Source organism: Nannospalax galili, unplaced genomic scaffold (assembly GCF_000622305.1).
Source record: "Nannospalax galili isolate Female #2095 unplaced genomic scaffold, S.galili_v1.0 scaffold945, whole genome shotgun sequence".
NCBI lineage: Eukaryota > Metazoa > Chordata > Mammalia > Rodentia > Spalacidae > Nannospalax > Nannospalax galili.
Genome location: NW_008352650.1, coordinates 795,085 through 814,871, shown reverse-complemented (window position 1 = coordinate 814,871; position 19,787 = coordinate 795,085). Strand labels below are relative to the sequence as shown.

Here is a 19,787-nt window from a genome sequence, read left to right as displayed (position 1 = left end):
GCCTGTGGGGGGCTGTGGCAGCTTCAGAGAATAGACTCTTGCTGGGGAAGGCGCCACAGCTATCCAGGAAGAGACCCTGATACTGTGGCCGGAGGCCCAGGTTCCCTGCATGGTGCAACCTCTGTGCAGCTGCTAGCTCAAAGCTTCCACTAGCTCACAGGGCCCCTCCGGATGGCCACCGCTCACTGTCCGGGTTTTCCACTCTTCCCCGCCTTCCTCCTCTTCCATTTGCCATCTTCTTCCCTTTTTCAGAAAAACTGGTGGGTGAGGGTGGGCATCTCCACAGAAACTGCCCCTCACAGGACACAGAGCTGAGTTTAGGAGATCCCGAGACCCAGGTGCTGTGCCCGGCAGGCCCATCCCTCAAGGTGGACGCACTCTGGGAGCTGTGCCCAGCAGGTGGACCCGTCAGAGCACCCCCTAGGATCTGTCACCTGCAGGTGTGCCCCCGACTCTGGAGCCACAGTGAGGATAGTCAGGGTCTTCCTGACCAGCCCAGCAGGCGTGAGGAGATAGGGCTCACGCTTGGACATCCCTCTACCAGGGGAGATGGTGAGGCCAGCCAAAGCGCCAAGATGTGGCCCAGAGACAGTTTAAAAGTCTGTGAGGCAGGAGCACCCCCTCCCAGCCCCAAGACCCCACCACCACCACCACCGAGGAACTGGGCTGTAGTTGCCATGACAACCGGAAGCCCATTCTTCCCAAAGGAAGATCGTGAGGGGAAGGAAATGGGATTTAGCTATTTCTTTTTGTTTTTCCTTATTTTTTTTTTCTTTTTGCTTTTTTTCCTCCTGCTACCAAAAGACGGTACTGATTGGCTGTTTTTCATCTTTGATGTTGCAGGCTAGCCTCTGCCGAGGAGGGTACAGCCGCTTCACCCCCTACTAGCAAGAGACCCCCCCTCACAGCATTCACACCACTGCCTATTCCAAACCAAACCCTACAGCCCCAACACCAAGCACAGCCACCAGGAGGACAGTGCGCCCCTCCCAGTCAGCGACACGCGCCGCTGACCCTCTGCGACTCTAAAGTCCATAGATTTTTACCTCCAGCCAGCTGGTCTCCCCACCCCACCCATGCTGGTGTGTGTGTCTCTGACCCTGGTTTTCCTGTATGTCTGAACCTTGGTTTCCTATCTTGACGTTATTGATGTTGTACCACCCAAGCCACTTCAGGTACAGTATGCATACAGTGGGGGCCAGGCCGGGGGGACCTGCCAGGGCCATGCCCACGTCTCGGGGCAGCACGGGCCCTCACAGCTCCAGAGTGCCAGGCCGAGCCTCCCCCAGAGCCACCTCAGCCAGCCCCCTGAAGGCCCAGCTGCCCCCAGTGTTCGGTGACTGATGAACACCAGGGGTTCCAGACCTAGTCAGGGGGTTTTCCCAGTCTGGGGGTGGGGGACTCCAGTCTGCCTTTACCAGGAATGGCAGGAGAAGCCACCTCCCCACTCTGGGCCCCCACTCAGCTGAGGCTAGTATTTCTATTTAATGTTTACTGATAATGTGTCCTGTCCGGGCAGTCACGGGCACACTACTCAGTGTGCAAACTGCTGTGGTCACACAGGGCTCTGGGATTCCTTAGAGCTGCTGTGAGAAATGAAATGGCCATGCCCTGACTGGGCCTGGAAGCCCTCCCTGAGCCTGACCACCACCTCAGATACCTGAAGCAGATGGTTCTGGGTGTTTGTCCTTGACCTACTGAGCCACCACTCCCATCCACAGGCCCCAATATGCCTTTTAATCAAAGTCCGTTCCAGAAAAAGGGAGGATCCTGGCAGTCAGGCAGAGTACACAGTATTGCCTTCCTTTCTGGGGCCTCTCTGCAGTCATGCAGGCCTCAGTCAGACAATGTGTGGCTCTGTGACCTGTGGGGACCCACCTCACTCCACACTGCCTAGAGCCCCAGAAAGGATGCAGGGTGGGACCTGAGGTCAGCCCAAAAGCCCTGGAGAGCTAGTGGGATCTGGTCCCAGGACACACATCTGTAGCACTCTGGGGATGCTAGGCCTGCAAGGCTACCAGAGCTGTAGGTCCCTCACTCCCTCTCCTCCCGTCTTTGCAACTGTTCTCCACCATGTCCTTCCCTGGACTTAGTCCTATCAACCAGCAGGCCTGACTCAGCTCTCCCCACCTCAGCCTGGAGACTCCCTGCAGGCCAGCTGACCCAGGTCCCTGCTCCCATGGCCAGGTTCCGGTCACCGACCCACAGGCCTACCCATCCCTATAGGACAGGTCTACTTTAGCTTGCAGTGGGGTCCCTGAAGCTGTAGGAGCAGGTTTAGGGGTGCTAGGGCTTACAAGCTAGACCGGGGACCACAGGCACCGTGGTGTCCGTCCGTGTGCCCCCCGCCCCATGCTCCTGAGAAACTGCAAACCCGCCTTTCTGTTTCTGTTGTAGTGAAACCTTCCACCGTCTCCTCGGACCATGAAGGGCAAAAACAAAAAAACAAAACAAAAAAAAATCACAAAACAAAAAACAAAACAACAAAAAAAAAGATGTTAAGATCCAAGCAACAACAAAAAAACCAATCACAACCAAATCAAGAGGCATCCAAGTCCACGTCTGGCGTACGCCCGCACCGAGGGAGCCCGCCCCGCAGGGGAAGCCGGAGAGCAGCCCTGCCCGGCTGGCGGTGCGGCGGGAACCACGCAATGGGGACGGTGCGGCGGACCGGCCCGGCGCAGGGGAGAGCCGAGCCGAGCCGAGCCTTGCCGAGGGGCTCCGGTTGCTGTCCAGTCTTCCTTCCCGCCCCTCCCCTCCCGGGCAGGGGGTTCTGGGTGGGGCGGCCCCTGCAGGGGCGCGGCCAGTGATGAGGGCTGGGGGCGGGGAGGGGCCCGGCTCGCCACCCTTCCAAGGTCTCCGCCGTGGCCCCACTGTGCGGGGCCAGGGCCTCGGCCGTCCAACCAGCCGCCCTGGGGTCCAACTCCAACGCAAAGGGCTGACAAGGCTCCAGATGTCTGGGGCACCCCCTGCTCCTCTCCCCTGCGGAAGAGCGCTCCCGGCTGCAGAAAGCGAAGCGAGCCCGGCCAGTGGGGACCCCCCTGGGCACAGGGCCTGTGTGGGCGAAGCACTGTGAGCTCGTGGGCCAACCTCCGTTGTCTGCAGGGCCCAGCCCTCCTCTCCCCTCCCCTGCAGGGCTCAGGCCCACTGTGGAGGGGGGCGGGGGGTGTTGAAGGGGCCAGCCTTGGACTGCACCTCGAGGTTGGGAGTCACGGTGCTACGAATCTGGAGGGCTAAGTCCGAGCAGACCCGTGGGGAGGGAGAGGAATGGGGGAGGTCTGGGCTGGCCGCCCCAGGGGAGACCAGCTGGACCGCAGCCCGTCCCAGCTCCCAGGGCAGGAGTGGCAGTGGTGAGTCCCAGGGAGGCAGCAGGCCTACTGGGTGGTGCAGGAAGCAGGTGGCGAAGCCCCTGGCAAGGCAGGCATAGGTGGTGTAGGGTAAGAAGCAAAAGAATTACAGAAACCATGGCTCCCACCACGGCTCCAGTCTCATGAAACTTCAAAATAAAACCACCTCACTTTCTATCCAGCATCAGCTACCGAGGCTACGGGAACAGACCCTCCTTTTCTATTCCTGATGTACAGAGCCCGCGCCTGCCTCCGGCTCTGTCCTCTGTACAGAGCCCCTCGCCTTCTGCTGTTTCGGACCCTTTTCCCACAGCAGCTCGGACCCCTCCCCCACCTTACCCCTACCCTAGGACTGCAGCCGAGCCCCAGGCTTCCTTTCTTACCATTCTGTATGCTTCCACGGTGTGACCATTCAAATTAACAGTATTATTAAGATTAATAAAGATTTCTTTCTTCAAACCAGGACAGCTCTTTCTGATTTGGCAGCTCCTGGCACAGAGGGCGGGGGTACACTAATGAGGACTAGACTATGGGAATAGGCAGGTGGTTGCCAGGTGGTAATGCGGAAGCCAAAGACTGGGCAGAGTATTGTAAGGTGCCAACCCCCTTCTCCAGGTTGGCCTTCTGTACCCACACCCCTAACACACAGATTCTAGATTCTAGGGCAAGCTGTACCTCAAGCAGCAGCTCTTGGGCAAACCCACAGCTGCGGTGATCAGCTGAATTCAAGAGGTCACAGAGCTGAGGGCGCAAAACAGAAGTAAACCCTGGTGTGGATGTCCTGAGCTGTGGGCCCACATTTGCTTGAAGGTCAGTGCTGCTCCAGCCTCTGAGCCCCAACCTCTGACGGGTAGAAAAAGCAGGGCAGATCGAAATGGGGGCAGATCGAAATGGGGGCAGCAGAGTCCATGCAGAGAGAGAGCTCAAGAGCTGTAGCTGGGAACCCAATCTCACCAAGACGCCTTCTCATTTTTCACATCGGATAATTTATTTCCGAGCGATTATACCCACCAGAGGGGCCCGGACTTAAATGCCGGTAGATTAATTTTCCTGCACAGGAGTCTGTGTTGCCAGGACCGGGGACCATGCTCTTGGGGAGTGGCGTTGTGTGGCTCTGCCACGCGCCACGCTCCGCTAAGCCCCCTTACTTCTAATTGCTTGCTCACCAGACTGTGAGGAAATAATTGCCACTATAAATTTTCCCTCCTCCTCTGAATAAAATATTCCAAGTAAGCAGCACTTTAAAAAGCCGACTCTGTGCCACAAGAGAAGCAGGGCACACAGCAATTCTCCGCCGACCGCAACTGGGAGGGCGGCCCTGCCCCGCCACCCACTAATCCCCACGCCAGGGGTTTAGAGACCAGGAAGAGCACCCCATTCAGGTCAAGAGACAGGACTCCAGAGCAAGTTCAGTCAGATGAACCAAAGAAAGCAAGACCAGCACAGACCCTGGTGCTCCCCACACACCTCACAAGTCCCAGAACCACAACAGGGCACAGGAGCAGCTGGGTTCCAGCAGAGGCCCTGCCCTGTATGCTGCCCCTGTGACAGCTGGTGGGAATGCAGAGACAGCGCAGAATGTTCCCAATCCCAGGCTTGACTCCCATCCTTACACCTCACTCAAGAGTTCCAAGGAGTATAGGAAGGTAGGAGAGGACAGCACTGGACCCCAACAGACAGAAGATGCCCTCCCCTCCATGCCTGGCACTCAGAGACATGAAGAAGCCCCACCCATCCAACCCCTACATCTCTAAGAAATGGCAACTGGCTGCCCTGCCATCTGGCGGCCTCTCCCCTTACTACAACAGGAGAGCCACTCTCAGGCCCGTAGGTGTGCCCTCCAGCCTGTCAGTCACATCTCAGCACAGGAAGGTTGGGGAGGGCCAGAGATGAACCCACCACTAGCCTATGTGGCTGAGTATGAGACCCCTCAGAGCCTGTCTCTGCCCACAGTCACAGCAGACCCCACACGGCCACCAGAATGAGCAGGGAAAATACTGGCAGAATTACTCATGTCCCAGACACACAGCAGCAAGCGTCCACTTGGCCTGGTACCAACAGACCCTGCAGAGCAGCTGCCGAGGATGGGGCAGGACTCAAAGGGGGCACAAGAGGAAGGAGGAAGCCTCCCAATGCCTCTGCATCTTCACCATGAACAGTCTGTGGGAGACACAGCACAGGCAAGGGACTTGGGGTTCGTGGGGACAGTCAAAGTCACCAACACTGCAGGCTGTCTGCACTGTGGCTGGCTCACCTTACACAGGAGGGAGTGCGATGCCAGTGCCTACTTGGTGGGGTTCCCAGGCCCGAGGGCACCATCTCCACCACCCTGCAGGTGCCCCTGGCTCCCACCTGTACCCTGAGGGCTGTTGCCTCTCTATCCACAAAGAACCTCATAAATCCTGGCCCCCCACTCAGAAGCCTTCCTGCCACCAGTGAGGCTTGTTTCCACTTGTCCAATTGCAGGATAAAGGTCATTCTTGGCACACTCAGCTTTCAGCCTATGAGGAACATTCTTTATGGAATTTTCTGGAGGAAACCTCAAATCTTATCCTTCCTTGGGAAATGCATCCCACAGAGAGCATTACAAACAACCAGAAAGCTATTCATTCACTAGGGAACTGTCACCCCAGACCCTCTGCACAGCTTCCTGAGAGTAGAGCCAAAGCCCAGAGACCTGGCCTCCTGAGGACCCAGCGTACTCGGCATCCAACTCTGCCCTAGGCAGCAGGCCAGGAAGAAACCTATCTTAGACTCTAGGAGGTGCTATGCTCTGGGGTCTGCTCACCAGGGTGGGGGCTTGCAGAATACAGCAGGGTTGCCCTGCCCCACTCTGCCTGAGGCACCAGGAAACCCTCCCTGGGGACAGGCTCCACCAGGAACTCCACACGACCATCCCGCCCAGATCCGGCAGCCTCCACTGCCAAGTCCACCACCCGGTACTGGTTGGCAAAGGCCAGGCCGAGGAACGTGGGCTTCTCTGCCCCAGGGGGCTCCCGGCTGAGAGAGCCTGTCTGTGGCCAGCAGTGGATTCGGAAGCACCGGGCTTGGAGAAGGAGGTAGGACCAGTGTAGAGTACAGCTGAGAAGGAGCCGGCTTGGGAGTCCCTCTGACGCAGAAGTCAGTGGAAGCCAGCGGACCTGCGAGATGGTGATGTTCTGCACCCGGGGCAGAGGGGCCAGCAGGCTGTTGGCATCAACCACCTAGCAGGAGAGAGATGCCCAGAGAGGACATAAGGGGATGTCCCCAAGAGCCTTCTCCTGAGTTCCCCCATCCACTGTTCCTCCCCACAGGCTCAGACCCTCCTCCACCCGACCATCTTCTACCCACCCCTCCTTCCCGGGGACCCAGATGATCCTCCATCCATCCATGAGCTCAGAAGCTCCACCATCCTCCTCACGGGTCCAGACAGTCCTCCATCCACCCACTCTCCTTCTCGTGGGCCCAGCTGCTCCTCAACTCACCCCTTCTCCCCACAGGCCCAGCTCCCACACACATACCTGGACCTCTCCAAGGCGACAAATGAAGCTCTCCTCCTCTCGGCTGCCCTGCGACCGGGAGAAGCTCACCAAGAGGTCCTGAAGCAAGCACCCCTGCAGACTCACCTCATAGCAGCTGCAAGAGCACACAGGCCGGTCACAGGCCAGCTGGGCAAAGGCCCAGCAGGAATGGGAAACATCCCGGAGGGTCTGTGAGGCTGTGAGGACCCCAGGACCATAGTAGGTGCCTACAAGGACTGCCTAGTGAGTGTTCGGTCTCTCAAAGCTGCTCAAACCTGGACCATCAGACCAGGGCCTCTCCTCCCCTCTAGTTCTAAGAATTCCCAGTGGGGGACCCTCCCAAGTCCTCCATGTGTGGCCATCACCTCTGGGGACGTGACAGCAAAGAGACTCACCGCTGGATCCAGCCCCCACTGAGCTGCTGGCCACAGCGGCCTGCCCATCTGGCCAGCCTGGTGGGGGGCACCCGGAGGGGTCGAGGTCTGTGTCTTGAGCCAGTTTCTGCTGCAGGAGACACAGACTTGAGAAAGCAGAATCCCAGAAGAAAACCCAGGGGGCAGGATGTCCACCTGGTGGGGCAGCCCAGAGTCTAGGTTAGACCCATGGCTGGGACAGATGCTTGGGCACCACAAGGAAAGGTTTTGGAGGTCAAATAGGATGTATGTCTGGGACTGGCTGGTCTCACTCATTCTGGCTTCTCCCACCTCGCCTCTCCCCACCCCACCTGTGTGCCCATCAGTGTGCCACAGCCAGCAGGAAACCTATGCCCAACTTGCCCAGAAGGCTGCTGCTGCCCGGCACAGAGCGGAGCTCAGACTGAGAAGTTTCCGTGTGCAGGTGTTCACCACATACCTCAGACTCCCAAGGCAGGAGCTGTGAGCACTGCCCACAGCAGCTCCACCAAGAACCAGGGCCTTTCCACTCCCCTCCCACGGGGGCACCCAGCCCCAGCCCCTCACCATTCAACACTGAGATGCCACCAACATGACAGCTGCTGGCGTCTCCCGTCGTGAGCTCCAAAGACACCTGGACAGCCACTGATCCTTCAAGCCTGTACACCATGGACAGGAGAAGCTTCGGTGGCACCGGGACCTGTAGGGAAAACAACCTGGAGAGACCCCCCCATGAGAGACCGAGGCTGGGCTCTGCGGAGAAGCTGAATACCTGGAGCCCCTACCCACCCCGCCCTGCAGGCATGGGAGCTAGGTAGTAAAAGCCCCACACCAGGTCCGATGGCCAGGGAACAGCCTTCCCCACGGCCAGACCCTGCAGTAGACGCACGGTTCTGGTTCTGACTCCCCTCCCAGGAGACATCTAAGGCGGCCACACTCGGGCAAAGAAGGGTGATGTCTGGGGACGAGGCAGTGGGGACCACAGCATGACACTGCACTGAGCTGATGCTGCACTTAAGGAGGATCCAAAGGCTCATGCAATGTGTTTAAGAAGCAATCTGGGATCTGTCATTCTAGGCTCCAGGGTCCCACAGCCCAGTTTAGCTATAGACATGGAGGACAGAACTAGAGATCCACACACCTCACCCATCACTCACCCACCTCACAGCCACACTGTCAATCTCAGGTGGGATCACCCCCCGGAGAAGCAGGGAGCTGCCCCCATGCCAGGCATCGGCCAAACAGCAGTGTGTCTTCACCCATCCCTGGCTGTCTCCAGCCAGCTTGTGTTCGCCAACAAGGGGCTGGGTCTCCTGGGCACTTGGATGGTACCAGGGCCCCACCGCCTGCTCCTGAAGACAGAAGCAGAATGAGCAACAGAGCAAGGGCGGGGTGACTTTGCAGGTGGGGCCAGGAGGGCACTGGCAATCACTCCTGCTCACACCTGGTGGCTCTCCAATCTCAGCTGAAGCCAGAAGTCCGACACAGAGGATGGCACAGCCCCACCCTGTCCTCCCAGCACAGTGACCCACACACCTTGCCATAGCAGACTCTTCGTGTTCCCATGCCCAGGCAGAACGAGGTGACAAAGGGCAGGGAGCAGATGCTGTGTGTGGGCAGAAAGCGCTCCAGCAGTCTCCAGAACCTGCCAGAGAAAGAGGACATGGGAGCCAAATCCCTGGGACCCTGTGTGTAGCTGGGGGGAAGTCTCCCAGGCCCTCTAAGACAGGCCTTCCAGGGAGACTACGGGCAGGCCAGGCATCATCTGTAGGAACTGAACACTCAGGCTTGCTCCTCCTGGTCCCTCTACGACCCTCTCAGGAAGTAGTGAGGGTGGTCACCCTATTCCTACTCATGGCCCCTCATCCTCCAGTCATCACCCCATTGGACACTGGAGCAGAGCAGGATCTGAGCTACTGCCAGATGCCCTCCCTCCTGCCAACCCATGAAAAGCCCTTGGATGGTGGGGCTCACTTGTCCTGGTTCTGGAAGAAGTTGCTCTTCTCCAGACACTCATAGACCCAGCCAGGAGCAAACAGTGCCACCGAGAAGCCATGTTTCCGGATCAGCTCCAGCGACTGGGGAAATAGAAGTGAAGGATCTGCTGACCACACGGACCAGTCTGAGCAGACCTCCTGGATGCCAGCTGACAGAGAAGGCTCGCTCAGGCCCAGAGGGGGAAAAGCTGTGGAAGCTCTGCAGCCTTTCCCTCCTGTTCCGTGAGGGTCTCTGGCTTCATCACGTTGTTCTGTCAGCTGGAGGAGGGTGGGAGGGCGCCAGAGAGGCGGCTGGAAGAAAACGAGGCTCAATCCTGAGGCTGCTGTCTTGGTGGGCAGGAAGGGGAGGTGTGCACGCACTGGTGCGTCTCCCTCCTCCTCTCCCCTTTTCCCAGATACCTCTCGTACCATGACTAGAACCACGGAGGGCAAAGACTCTGCAGTTACTGGATGTGCTGGTTAGGGTTAATGTTAAGTTGACACAACACAGAATCCCCTGGGAACAAAGCCTCAATGAGATTGTCTACATTGTTGGTGGGGTGGCCTGTGGGCCTGTCTGTGAGGACCGTCTTGATGTAGGAAGACCCAGACCACTGTGGACCCAGCACCGTTCCCCAGGCAGGGGCGGGAGGTCCCAAACAGTACACAAGAAGGAGAAAGCTACCTGAGACCAAACCAGCAAGCGGGAAAGCGTTCGTTTTCTCTCTGCTCCTAACTGTGGATGTGATGTGACCAGCTAGCTCAAGTTCCTTGACTTCCCCATGACAGACAGTAAGCTAGAACAGTAAAGTGAAATAAACCCCTTTCTCTCCACTGCTTTTTGCCAGAGTATTTTATCTATCACAGCAACAGAAATGGAACGAGGACCCAGAACCGATTCATTTACAACTTCCCTCATGACAGATTCCCTGCACCAGGGAAGGGGCAGGACTGACAGACGGAGGCCGGAACCTGCTGCTGACCGTTCTCCCTCCCTGCTGCGGTGACTCGCAGAAAAATCTCACAGGTCCTCACACAGCAGGTCTCAGACCCAGGTCTTCACCTCTGTCCTTGAACCCCAGCTACCCTGAGACACACTACAGCCCTGAGCACCTTGGGGTACAAAGGGCCACTCAAACAAAGCATGTGGCCAGAAAGAAGTCTGGGTTTGAGACAGCAGTGTAAACAGGACTTGTGCCCGTCAACACTCATGAAACATGCAACATCATCTGACTGGAGAAACGGCTAGAAGAGACACAGCTTAGATGCAGGGAAGACGGACACCCAGTGCCTTGGTTCCCCTTCTCGGGGAACAGCAGCTCTTTTTTTCCTTCAAGGATGAGAATGGAAGGCTCACAAGAGGACACAGAGGGCAAGCAGGCCACTGGCCAACAGTGCAACAGCCACCACCCACCTTGTCAGTGTCAAACTGGCCTCCGACCACACTGCTCCGAGCAAACACATCCACACCCACGTACACGTCAGCCAGGCGCTCCCCAGCCTGCCCCAGCATCCGCTGCAGGTGTTCCTCCCGCCAGTTATAGTTGGTGAAGAAGCCGTCACAGGAGTCGAAAAAGACCCTGGGAGATGGCAAGAACCTGCTGAGGCCGGGCCCAGCGGGACAGCACACCTATCTGCTGCCAGCCTCCCCAGTGCGGGTTGCCAAAGACCAGAGTCTGCTCCCGAAAGTCATCATCTGCAGCACACAGCCCTGCACCAGGCACTCGGGGACTAACCACACCTGCTGATGACCAGGATGGCAGCCTGCTCCCTTCTACCCACAGCTGCGGACACAGCATGTCCTGTAACCCAGCCAGCACCCCGGCCCTCACGGCCACCCCGTGTGCTCACCTGTTCTGCTTGTTCAGTTCATCCTGCCACTTGAGATGCCCACTTTGCAGCACGCTGTCATACCAGAGCACCAGACCCCCCGGGACCTGTTGATGCAGCTGGGCAGTCAGGTACCGGAGAAACCGTGGCAAGTTCCTCACGGCTGCCGGCTGCAAGAGAGGACTGGAGATCAGACCCTCAGGAGGCTGGCTGCATTTGTCCCAAAAACATCCAGCTCAGAAGAGATGGGAGGCCACAAGGGCAACCCCACCAAAAGTGCCCCCATCCCACAGCCACCAAGGAGGGTCCAGCAGTTCCTGCTAGGCATAAAAGACCATGGTCCAGAATCAGGGAAAGGTAACATGCGGTGGAGGAGGCGGGTGGCCACCGAAAGGAAGCCACACAAGCCCAAGGCACAGATAAGGAGGAAAGGCGTGCCACACTGAAGGAGGGGCAAAGAGAACAAAGCCACAGGAGCTCATGAAACACCTGGGCTCCCCTCACTGCAAAGTCAGACATGGCAGAGGTGGTCCTATCTGGGGGACAAGTGGTTCTTGCTACTGTGATCTCAGGCCTGGGTCTAAGATGGAGAGGGGCTGTGATCTCAGGCCTGGGTCTAGGACAAGAGGAGCTGTGATCTCAGGCCTGGGTCTAAGATGGAGAGGAGCTGTGATCTCAGGCCTGGGTCTAGGACAAGAGGAGCTGTGATCTCAGGCCTGGGACTAAGATGGAGAGGAGCTGTGATCTCAGGCCTGGGTCTAGGACAAGAGGAGCTGTGATCTCAGGCCTGGGACTAAGATGGAGAGGAGCTGTGATCTCAGGCCTGGGTCTAGGACAAGAGGAGCTGTGATCTCAGGCCTGGGACTAAGATGGAGAGGAGCTGTGATCTCAGGCCTGGGTCTAGGACAAGAGGAGCTGTGATCTCAGGCCTGGGACTAAGATGGAGAGGAGCTGTGATCTCAGGCCTGGGTCTAGGACAAGAGGAGCTGTGATCTCAGGCCTGGGACTAAGATGGAGAGGAGCTGTGATCTCAGGCCTGGGTCTAGGACAAGAGGAGCTGTGATCTCAGGCCTGGGACTAAGATGGAGAGGAGCTGTGATCTCAGGCCTGGGTCTAGGACAAGAGGAGCTGTGATCTCAGGCCTGGGACTAAGATGGAGAGGAGCTGTGATCTCAGGCCTGGGTCTAGGACAAGAGGAGCTGTGATCTCAGGCCTGGGACTAAGATGGAGAGGAGCTGTGATCTCAGGCCTGGGTCTAGGACAAGAGGAGCTGTGATCTCAGGCCTGGGACTAAGATGGAGAGGAGCTGTGATCTCAGGCCTGGGTCTAGGACAAGAGGAGCTGTGATCTCAGGCCTGGGACTAAGATGGAGAGGAGCTGTGATCTCAGGCCTGGGTCTAGGACAAGAGGAGCTGTGATCTCAGGCCTGGGACTAAGATGGAGAGGAGCTGTGATCTCAGGCCTGGGTCTAGGACAAGAGGAGCTGTGATCTCAGGCCTGGGACTAAGATGGAGAGGAGCTGTGATCTCAGGCCTGGGTCTAGGACAAGAGGAGCTGTGATCTCAGGCCTGGGACTAAGATGGAGAGGAGCTGTGATCTCAGGCCTGGGTCTAGGACAAGAGGAGCTGTGATCTCAGGCCTGGGACTAAGATGGAGAGGAGCTGTGATCTCAGGCCTGGGTCTAGGACAAGAGGAGCTGTGATCTCAGGCCTGGGACTAAGATGGAGAGGAGCTGTGATCTCAGGCCTGGGTCTAGGACAAGAGGAGCTGTGATCTCAGGCCTGGGACTAAGATGGAGAGGAGCTGTGATCTCAGGCCTGGGTCTAGGACAAGAGGAGCTGTGATCTCAGGCCTGGGACTAAGATGGAGAGGAGCTGTGATCTCAGGCCTGGGTCTAGGACAAGAGGAGCTGTGATCTCAGGCCTGGGACTAAGATGGAGAGGAGCTGTGATCTCAGGCCTGGGTCTAGGACAAGAGGAGCTGTGATCTCAGGCCTGGGACTAAGATGGAGAGGAGCTGTGATCTCAGGCCTGGGTCTAGGACAAGAGGAGCTGTGATCTCAGGCCTGGGACTAAGATGGAGAGGAGCTGTGATCTCAGGCCTGGGTCTAGGACAAGAGGAGCTGTGATCTCAGGCCTGGGACTAAGATGGAGAGGAGCTGTGATCTCAGGCCTGGGTCTAGGACAAGAGGAGCTGTGATCTCAGGCCTGGGACTAAGATGGAGAGGAGCTGTGATCTCAGGCCTGGGTCTAGGACAAGAGGAGCTGTGATCTCAGGCCTGGGACTAAGATGGAGAGGAGCTGTGATCTCAGGCCTGGGTCTAGGACAAGAGGAGCTGTGATCTCAGGCCTGGGACTAAGATGGAGAGGAGCTGTGATCTCAGGCCTGGGTCTAGGACAAGAGGAGCTGTGATCTCAGGCCTGGGACTAAGATGGAGAGGAGCTGTGATCTCAGGCCTGGGTCTAGGACAAGAGGAGCTGTGATCTCAGGCCTGGGACTAAGATGGAGAGGAGCTGTGATCTCAGGCCTGGGTCTAGGACAAGAGGAGCTGTGATCTCAGGCCTGGGACTAAGATGGAGAGGAGCTGTGATCTCAGGCCTGGGTCTAGGACAAGAGGAGCTGTGATCTCAGGCCTGGGACTAAGATGGAGAGGAGCTGTGATCTCAGGCCTGGGTCTAGGACAAGAGGAGCTGTGATCTCAGGCCTGGGACTAAGATGGAGAGGAGCTGTGATCTCAGGCCTGGGTCTAGGACAAGAGGAGCTGTGATCTCAGGCCTGGGACTAAGATGGAGAGGAGCTGTGATCTCAGGCCTGGGTCTAGGACAAGAGGAGCTGTGATCTCAGGCCTGGGACTAAGATGGAGAGGAGCTGTGATCTCAGGCCTGGGTCTAGGACAAGAGGAGCTGTGATCTCAGGCCTGGGACTAAGATGGAGAGGAGCTGTGATCTCAGGCCTGGGTCTAGGACAAGAGGAGCTGTGATCTCAGGCCTGGGACTAAGATGGAGAGGAGCTGTGATCTCAGGCCTGGGTCTAGGACAAGAGGAGCTGTGATCTCAGGCCTGGGACTAAGATGGAGAGGAGCTGTGATCTCAGGCCTGGGTCTAGGACAAGAGGAGCTGTGATCTCAGGCCTGGGACTAAGATGGAGAGGAGCTGTGATCTCAGGCCTGGGTCTAGGACAAGAGGAGCTGTGATCTCAGGCCTGGGACTAAGATGGAGAGGAGCTGTGATCTCAGGCCTGGGTCTAGGACAAGAGGAGCTGTGATCTCAGGCCTGGGACTAAGATGGAGAGGAGCTGTGATCTCAGGCCTGGGTCTAGGACAAGAGGAGCTGTGATCTCAGGCCTGGGACTAAGATGGAGAGGAGCTGTGATCTCAGGCCTGGGTCTAGGACAAGAGGAGCTGTGATCTCAGGCCTGGGTCTAAGATGGAGAGGAGCTGTGATCTCAGGCCTGGGTCTAGGACAAGAGGAGCTGTGATCTCAGGCCTGGGTCTAAGATGGAGAGGGGCTGTGATCTCAGGCCTGGGTCTAAGATGGAGAGGGGCTGTGATCTCAGGCCTGGGTCTAAGACGAAGAGGAGCTGTGATCTCAGATCTGGGTCTAAGATGGAGAAGGGCTGTGATCTCAGGCCTGGGTCTAGGACAAGAGGAGCTGTGATCTCAGGCCTGGGTCTAAGATGGAGAGGAGCTGTGATCTCAGGCCTGGGTCTAAGATGGAGAGGAGCTGTGATCTCAGGCCTGGGTCTAAGATGGAGAGGAGCTGTGATCTCAGGCCTGGGTCTAAGATGGAGAGGAGCTGTGATCTCAGGCCTGGGTCTAAGATGGAGAGGAGCTGTGATCTCAGGCCTGGGTCTAAGATGGAGAGGAGCTGTGATCTCAGGCCTGGGTCTAAGATGGAGAGGAGCTGTGATCTCAGGCCTGGGTCTAAGATGGAGAGGAGCTGTGATCTCAGGCCTGGGTCTAAGATGGAGAGGAGCTGTGATCTCAGGCCTGGGTCTAAGATGGAGAGGAGCTGTGATCTCAGGCCTGGGTCTAAGATGGAGAGGAGCTGTGATCTCAGGCCTGGGTCTAAGATGGAGAGGAGCTGTGATCTCAGGCCTGGGTCTAAGATGGAGAGGAGCTGTGATCTCAGGCCTGGGTCTAAGATGGAGAGGAGCTGTGATCTCAGGCCTGGGTCTAAGATGGAGAGGAGCTGTGATCTCAGGCCTGGGTCTAAGGTGGAGAGGGGCTGTGATCTCAGGCCTGGGTCTAAGGTGGAGAGGGGCCAAGCAAAGGTGAGGAATAAGCAAGGGGTGGGGGGAGGGCAGCTCAACAGAGGCAAGCTTACACTCAAAGAGTTCTCAATGTTGATGAGCCAGCCTTCGAAACGGAAAAACTGAGCAATCTGGACCAGCCGATCAGCCACTGCCTGGTAGGAGCTCTCATCCCCGGCCAGGAAGGCTTCACAGAGCTTGGCCCCATCCTGCCACTCTGTGATGAAGGTCCCTATGAGATAGGAGGTGGGAACAGCTATGCAGATGGCTCTTCTCTGGCCAAGGGCTCAGCCAAGAGTACGTCCTGGACCATCAGGGTGACAGGAAAATGCAGACATGCCGGTATCAGGGGCACTCTGGGGTGGGCCCCTCAGTGTGGTCAGAAGTTGCAGGCAAAGCTGGAGAGGCAGTATTCTAATCCACAGGTTGGCAGCAGATCCAGCCACCACCTGTGTAGGTGACTCTTTACTGGAACACAGCCTGGCCTCTGCCAACATGCCATCTGCAGGTCATCATGCAGGTCACCACCAAGGTGACCACGGTCCCCACACTGGGGTCCTCTCTGGGAAAAGTGTAGGCACCTGTCCTGACCCCTGGACACAGCTCCCATTCAATCCCAGGGTTACCCAACAGGTGTGCTAGCCACCGGCTCTTACCCAGCACGCAGACCGCATGCCTGTGTGCAGCATTGGTCCAGCCCACGGGGGGGATGGTGACTGTGTGGTGGCTGAAGTAGACGAAGACATCGACGTATGGCCAGTGGTAGAAGGCGTAAGGGTCCCGCACCGCCGAGCCCTGAATGAACCTGGGGAGACACAGCACGTTCGGGTCCCGGGAGACGGTCAGGACACGGCCCTCTGCAGTGAGGTTCCTCTTCAGTTCTGGTCAATGGCACAGACGGAAAGCCTGTCGCATGAGGCCTCGTGCGGGTGGTGAGTGAGGCACAGCAGCCTGGGCTCTTCTGTCCGAGCCACCGCAGCAGGTGCGGGGGAGAAGACTCAGTCTGCGGTGTCTGCCTCACATGAGTTCCATCCCCAGGACTCAAGTTTAAAAAAAAACAGTGGGGTGAGGGAGGGAGGGAAGCTCTTTCCAGGGCATCAGCAGCAGCCACTGATCTGTACAGACAGCACACTGGGCCTCTGAGAGAAGACTAGGAAGGAAAGCAGGAAGGAGGGAAGCAGGAAGGGGTCCCTGGCTTCCAGCCCTGTGCACAGGGTCAGCAGTGCCCTCAGGGAAGTCCCCCCACATCTGCAGGTCAGCTTCAGCTCAGGTTTCACCTTCCACCTGTGTGACCCTCAGCGGTTGGTACTGACTCGGCTCCTCATCAAATGCCACATCCAAGACTGTTTTATAGATGTTTAAGATGGCCTTTGCACAGCTGCGAGAGGGGGTGTGTGAGCACAGGAAGCCAGAGCCAAGAGACAGGCCAGGACCAGGGTGAGCTTAGGGGGAAGAGCAAAGATGCACATCAGAGGAGTGCAAGGGCTGCTGAGTCGGGAGGCCTGGGGGTACGGGAGGCCTGGGGGCGCGTGAGGCCTGGGGGTGTGGGAGGCCTGGGGGAACGGGAGGCAATGATCTGAGCAGAGACAGTCTGAGGAACCAGTAGATTTTACAGCTAAGAGACACCAGAGTTTACCGAACCCATCCTTGCTTCTTACACACCAAGCTTAACCTGGGCCCGACTTTCTCTCCCAGGTTGTCTGAGTTCCTTCTAGAACCTACTCTCCTGACTCCACCCGGGGCTCGTTCTATGGTTCCCCTTCCCACCTGAGGATGTCCAGCAATGAGACCAGGCTACAGTGTCAGGAACCGCCTTACCTATCATCCAGGTACCCGCCCATCATGTCGTGGCACAGCAGGGTTCGGGGCCTGTGGCTGCTGAGTGGCGGCTGGCGTTGCTCCAGGGGCTGCAGGGCCACGTTGAAGCCATCCTCCATGAGGGGTGTCCAGGCCAGGAGCTCCTCCAGTGATGACAAGTAAAAGCTGATAGGTCTGGAGGTCTCTCTGTCATAATATCTAGCTGGTCCAAGAAGAGAAACAGTGAGGAATAATGCAAATCAAGGGATTCAAGCGAACGCTTTGACCATGACAAAGAGATCATAAGGGTTGGGGCTGCCGTGGCCACAAGGGGACATTACTGGGAGCCTCAGTACCCTCACCTGGCAAAGGATCCGGGGTAAAGTTGACCACTTCTCGAAAGACTGCTTCTTCTTCTCGATCCTCTTTGATTCTAGGCAAACAGTGGGTTTAAAAAGGAAAAAAAAAATTGACACAGAATCTGGTGTAGCTCAGGCTGCTTTAAACTTGGTTAAGTAGCCAAGGATAATCCTTCTGTTTCTACGGCCCAAGCGCTGAGATTACAGGTGCTTGCCACCACACCCCATTTACGCTGTGCTAGTGACTAAAGCTAGGGTTCTGTGCATGCGAAACAAGCACTCTACCAACTGAGCCACATCCCAAGACGCCCCCAAACTGGTAAACAGCTGGAAGCAAATGGCTAGGTGTCGCCTAGACATGATTTATATTATTTAACATACACTACAGAAGCATGCATTGAACCTGAGGGGCTCAGGACCTCCAATACCTGTAAGTCATCTGCATCAGCAACTAGGGCCTGACCTCTATTTGGAAACAGCTGCCACTGACAGCCCATGTCTGTCACCTTTGGAAACAGCTGCCACTGTCACCATGTCTGTCACACCTTCCCCACCCAGCAGGCAAACCACACACCAAAGACCCTGGACAGACACTTCCTAGGATCGTAGGCTTTCGGTGGCAAGGGGCAAAGACCAGATACAAGCAAAGCTGAACACCAGGCTTTCTCTCCAGCCCATACCCAGGCCCCGGGATCACTCACTGAGTCCTTCCTGTTCACTGACAGGAAGTAAGAGGAAAGTTGGCCTTTGCTTCATGAGGTTGCAAAGCGCTAAGTAAAATGAAATCAAGCAGTCTTCAGTCTTACTTTTAAATATTACTTTAATTGTAGTCAGACTACACCGTGGTGGCCATTTAGAAACCACAGGCATCCAAGATGAATTCTCTAAACCTTCCAGTGCCGAAGGCTGCCCCTCTGTCAACAGCGCATAGCCTGGAGCGAGCTTCCTCCATAGGGTCTGCCATCAATCACCCAACATTGACCCAGGGCCTGTGCAGTGAACCTGGGGAAGCTTGGGGCAGAAGCCGATGAAAGGGCCTCTATCTTCCTCTCCTGGTACTGGGGATCAGACCCAGGGTTTCACACATGCGAGGCAGGGGCTCTACCACTGACCTAGCCCCACACCTTTCCCTTTTCTTTTCCAAGATAAGCTCTCCCTAAGTTGCCCAGGCTAACCTCAAACGTGTGATCCTCCTGCCTCCTGAATAGTTGGACTCACAGGTCCGTGCACCTGGCCCAATAAAACACTCCCTTTCAAACTTCATCCCGCGCCCTCCTCTTCCAGGGCCTCCTTCCTGGTTTTCTTTATCCTTGTGTTGCACTCAAAGTAACTAAGAACAATCATGCCTGACCCCGTCCACCTATGTCACTTGTTAATTCCTCCGGCAGGAGAGAAGGGACCCTCTCAGTGCTCCTTCTGCCCAGAAATACCTTTCCCATCCACCAGCTGCCCCTGGCTCCCCACCATCCTCCGGTCTCAAGGACCCATCTGTCTCACGGGCGCCTGTCGGGCAGCTGTAAATGCCTGGGACGACCAGCCTCAACCAGGGCCGAGGAGGGTATGGCAGTCATGGCGCCTGTCCTGCAGGACCGGCCATTCGCCACCGGTCGGGACGGGGCCCTGTCATGGGTTAGGGGCGTGAGCACCGCTTGCTCGGGGGCCCGGCAAGCACCGGGACGGAGGAATGGCGGGAGCAATGGGCGAGGAGGTGGCCCGGCAGGCACCGGCACGGCCGACCGGCCCGCACCCCGCCGCCCGACTCCCGACTGCAGCCCGGCCAAGCGCACCTCCTTCCCCGCCTCCGCCCGGGCCGCCGCTCCCGCTCCTCCTGCGCCCGAGCCTGCGTGGTCGGAGGGCCCCGACGCTGCGAAGCCGCCCGGCGGCGCACCGACGCGGCCTCCATGGCCGTCTGCACCCACCGGCCACTCGGGCCGCCGCGTCACCTGCTCCGAGAGCCAATCGCACGCTTGGGCCCGCCCCCGCCGGCGCCCTCAGCCAATGGGGAGTGCGTAGCGCTGCCCCCTGACTGCGACCTGTCGGGGCAGAGCTCCGGCTGCGCTCAGCAGGCGCCAGACGCGCGGCCCAGATAAGAACCCGGGGAGGGGGCGGGGCCTCGGTGGGGCGGGGCCTGGAAAGAAAGGGGCGGGGCCAGAAGGAACCGCGTGGCCCGAGGCTGTCCAGGAGACCGGAAAGCTCCCACCTGTGTGTTCTTGCTTTATCCTCACAGATCTCTTTCCAGCAAACTGAGGCTCATCTCAGAGAGATGAAACAATCTGTCCAGAATCATAAAATGAGTTAAATGGTAGCAATGAGATTTAAAGGGTCTAATGACCCC

At 57.6% G+C, this 19,787-nt stretch overlaps 2 protein-coding genes across 13 annotated transcripts in view; one reads left to right on the top strand and one right to left on the bottom strand.

Moving 5' to 3' along the window:
• Rbfox3 (RNA binding fox-1 homolog 3) overlaps window positions 1–2,450 on the top strand; it is a 448,346-nt gene extending 445,896 nt beyond the window's left edge. For 8 of the 9 annotated variants that reach the window (XM_017802340.2, XM_017802339.2, XM_008849668.3 and 5 more), the window contains one exon: window positions 844–2,391. In XM_017802340.2, coding sequence (XP_017657829.1) covers window positions 844–888 — 45 coding nt within the window. In that variant the 3' untranslated portion in view covers window positions 889–2,391. The other variant, XM_017802338.2, reaches the window with a different exon arrangement.
• Window positions 2,451–5,841: 3,391 nt separating this feature from the next.
• On the bottom strand, window positions 5,842–19,394 carry Engase (endo-beta-N-acetylglucosaminidase). Of its 4 annotated transcripts, none has more exons than XM_029554355.1 (14): window positions 19,240–19,394; window positions 17,456–17,526; window positions 17,115–17,316; window positions 15,953–16,101; window positions 15,371–15,528; window positions 11,067–11,215; window positions 10,630–10,795; window positions 9,214–9,317; window positions 8,776–8,884; window positions 8,401–8,591; window positions 7,807–7,955; window positions 7,243–7,351; window positions 6,848–6,962; window positions 5,842–6,550 (listed from the first exon to the last, which is right to left on the bottom strand). In XM_029554355.1, the coding sequence occupies exons 1-14, from the start codon at window positions 19,353–19,355 to the stop codon at window positions 6,104–6,106; spliced, it is 2,235 nt and encodes a 744-aa protein (XP_029410215.1). In that variant the 5' UTR covers window positions 19,356–19,394; the 3' UTR covers window positions 5,842–6,103. The 4 variants fall into 4 exon arrangements, with proteins under 4 accessions (XP_029410215.1, XP_008847885.1, XP_029410217.1 ...); XM_008849663.3 differs by having other exon boundaries at window positions 7,243–7,348; XM_029554357.1 differs by having other exon boundaries at window positions 7,243–7,348; window positions 17,115–17,312; window positions 19,240–19,283.
• Between the last annotated feature and the right edge of the window lie 393 nt (window positions 19,395–19,787).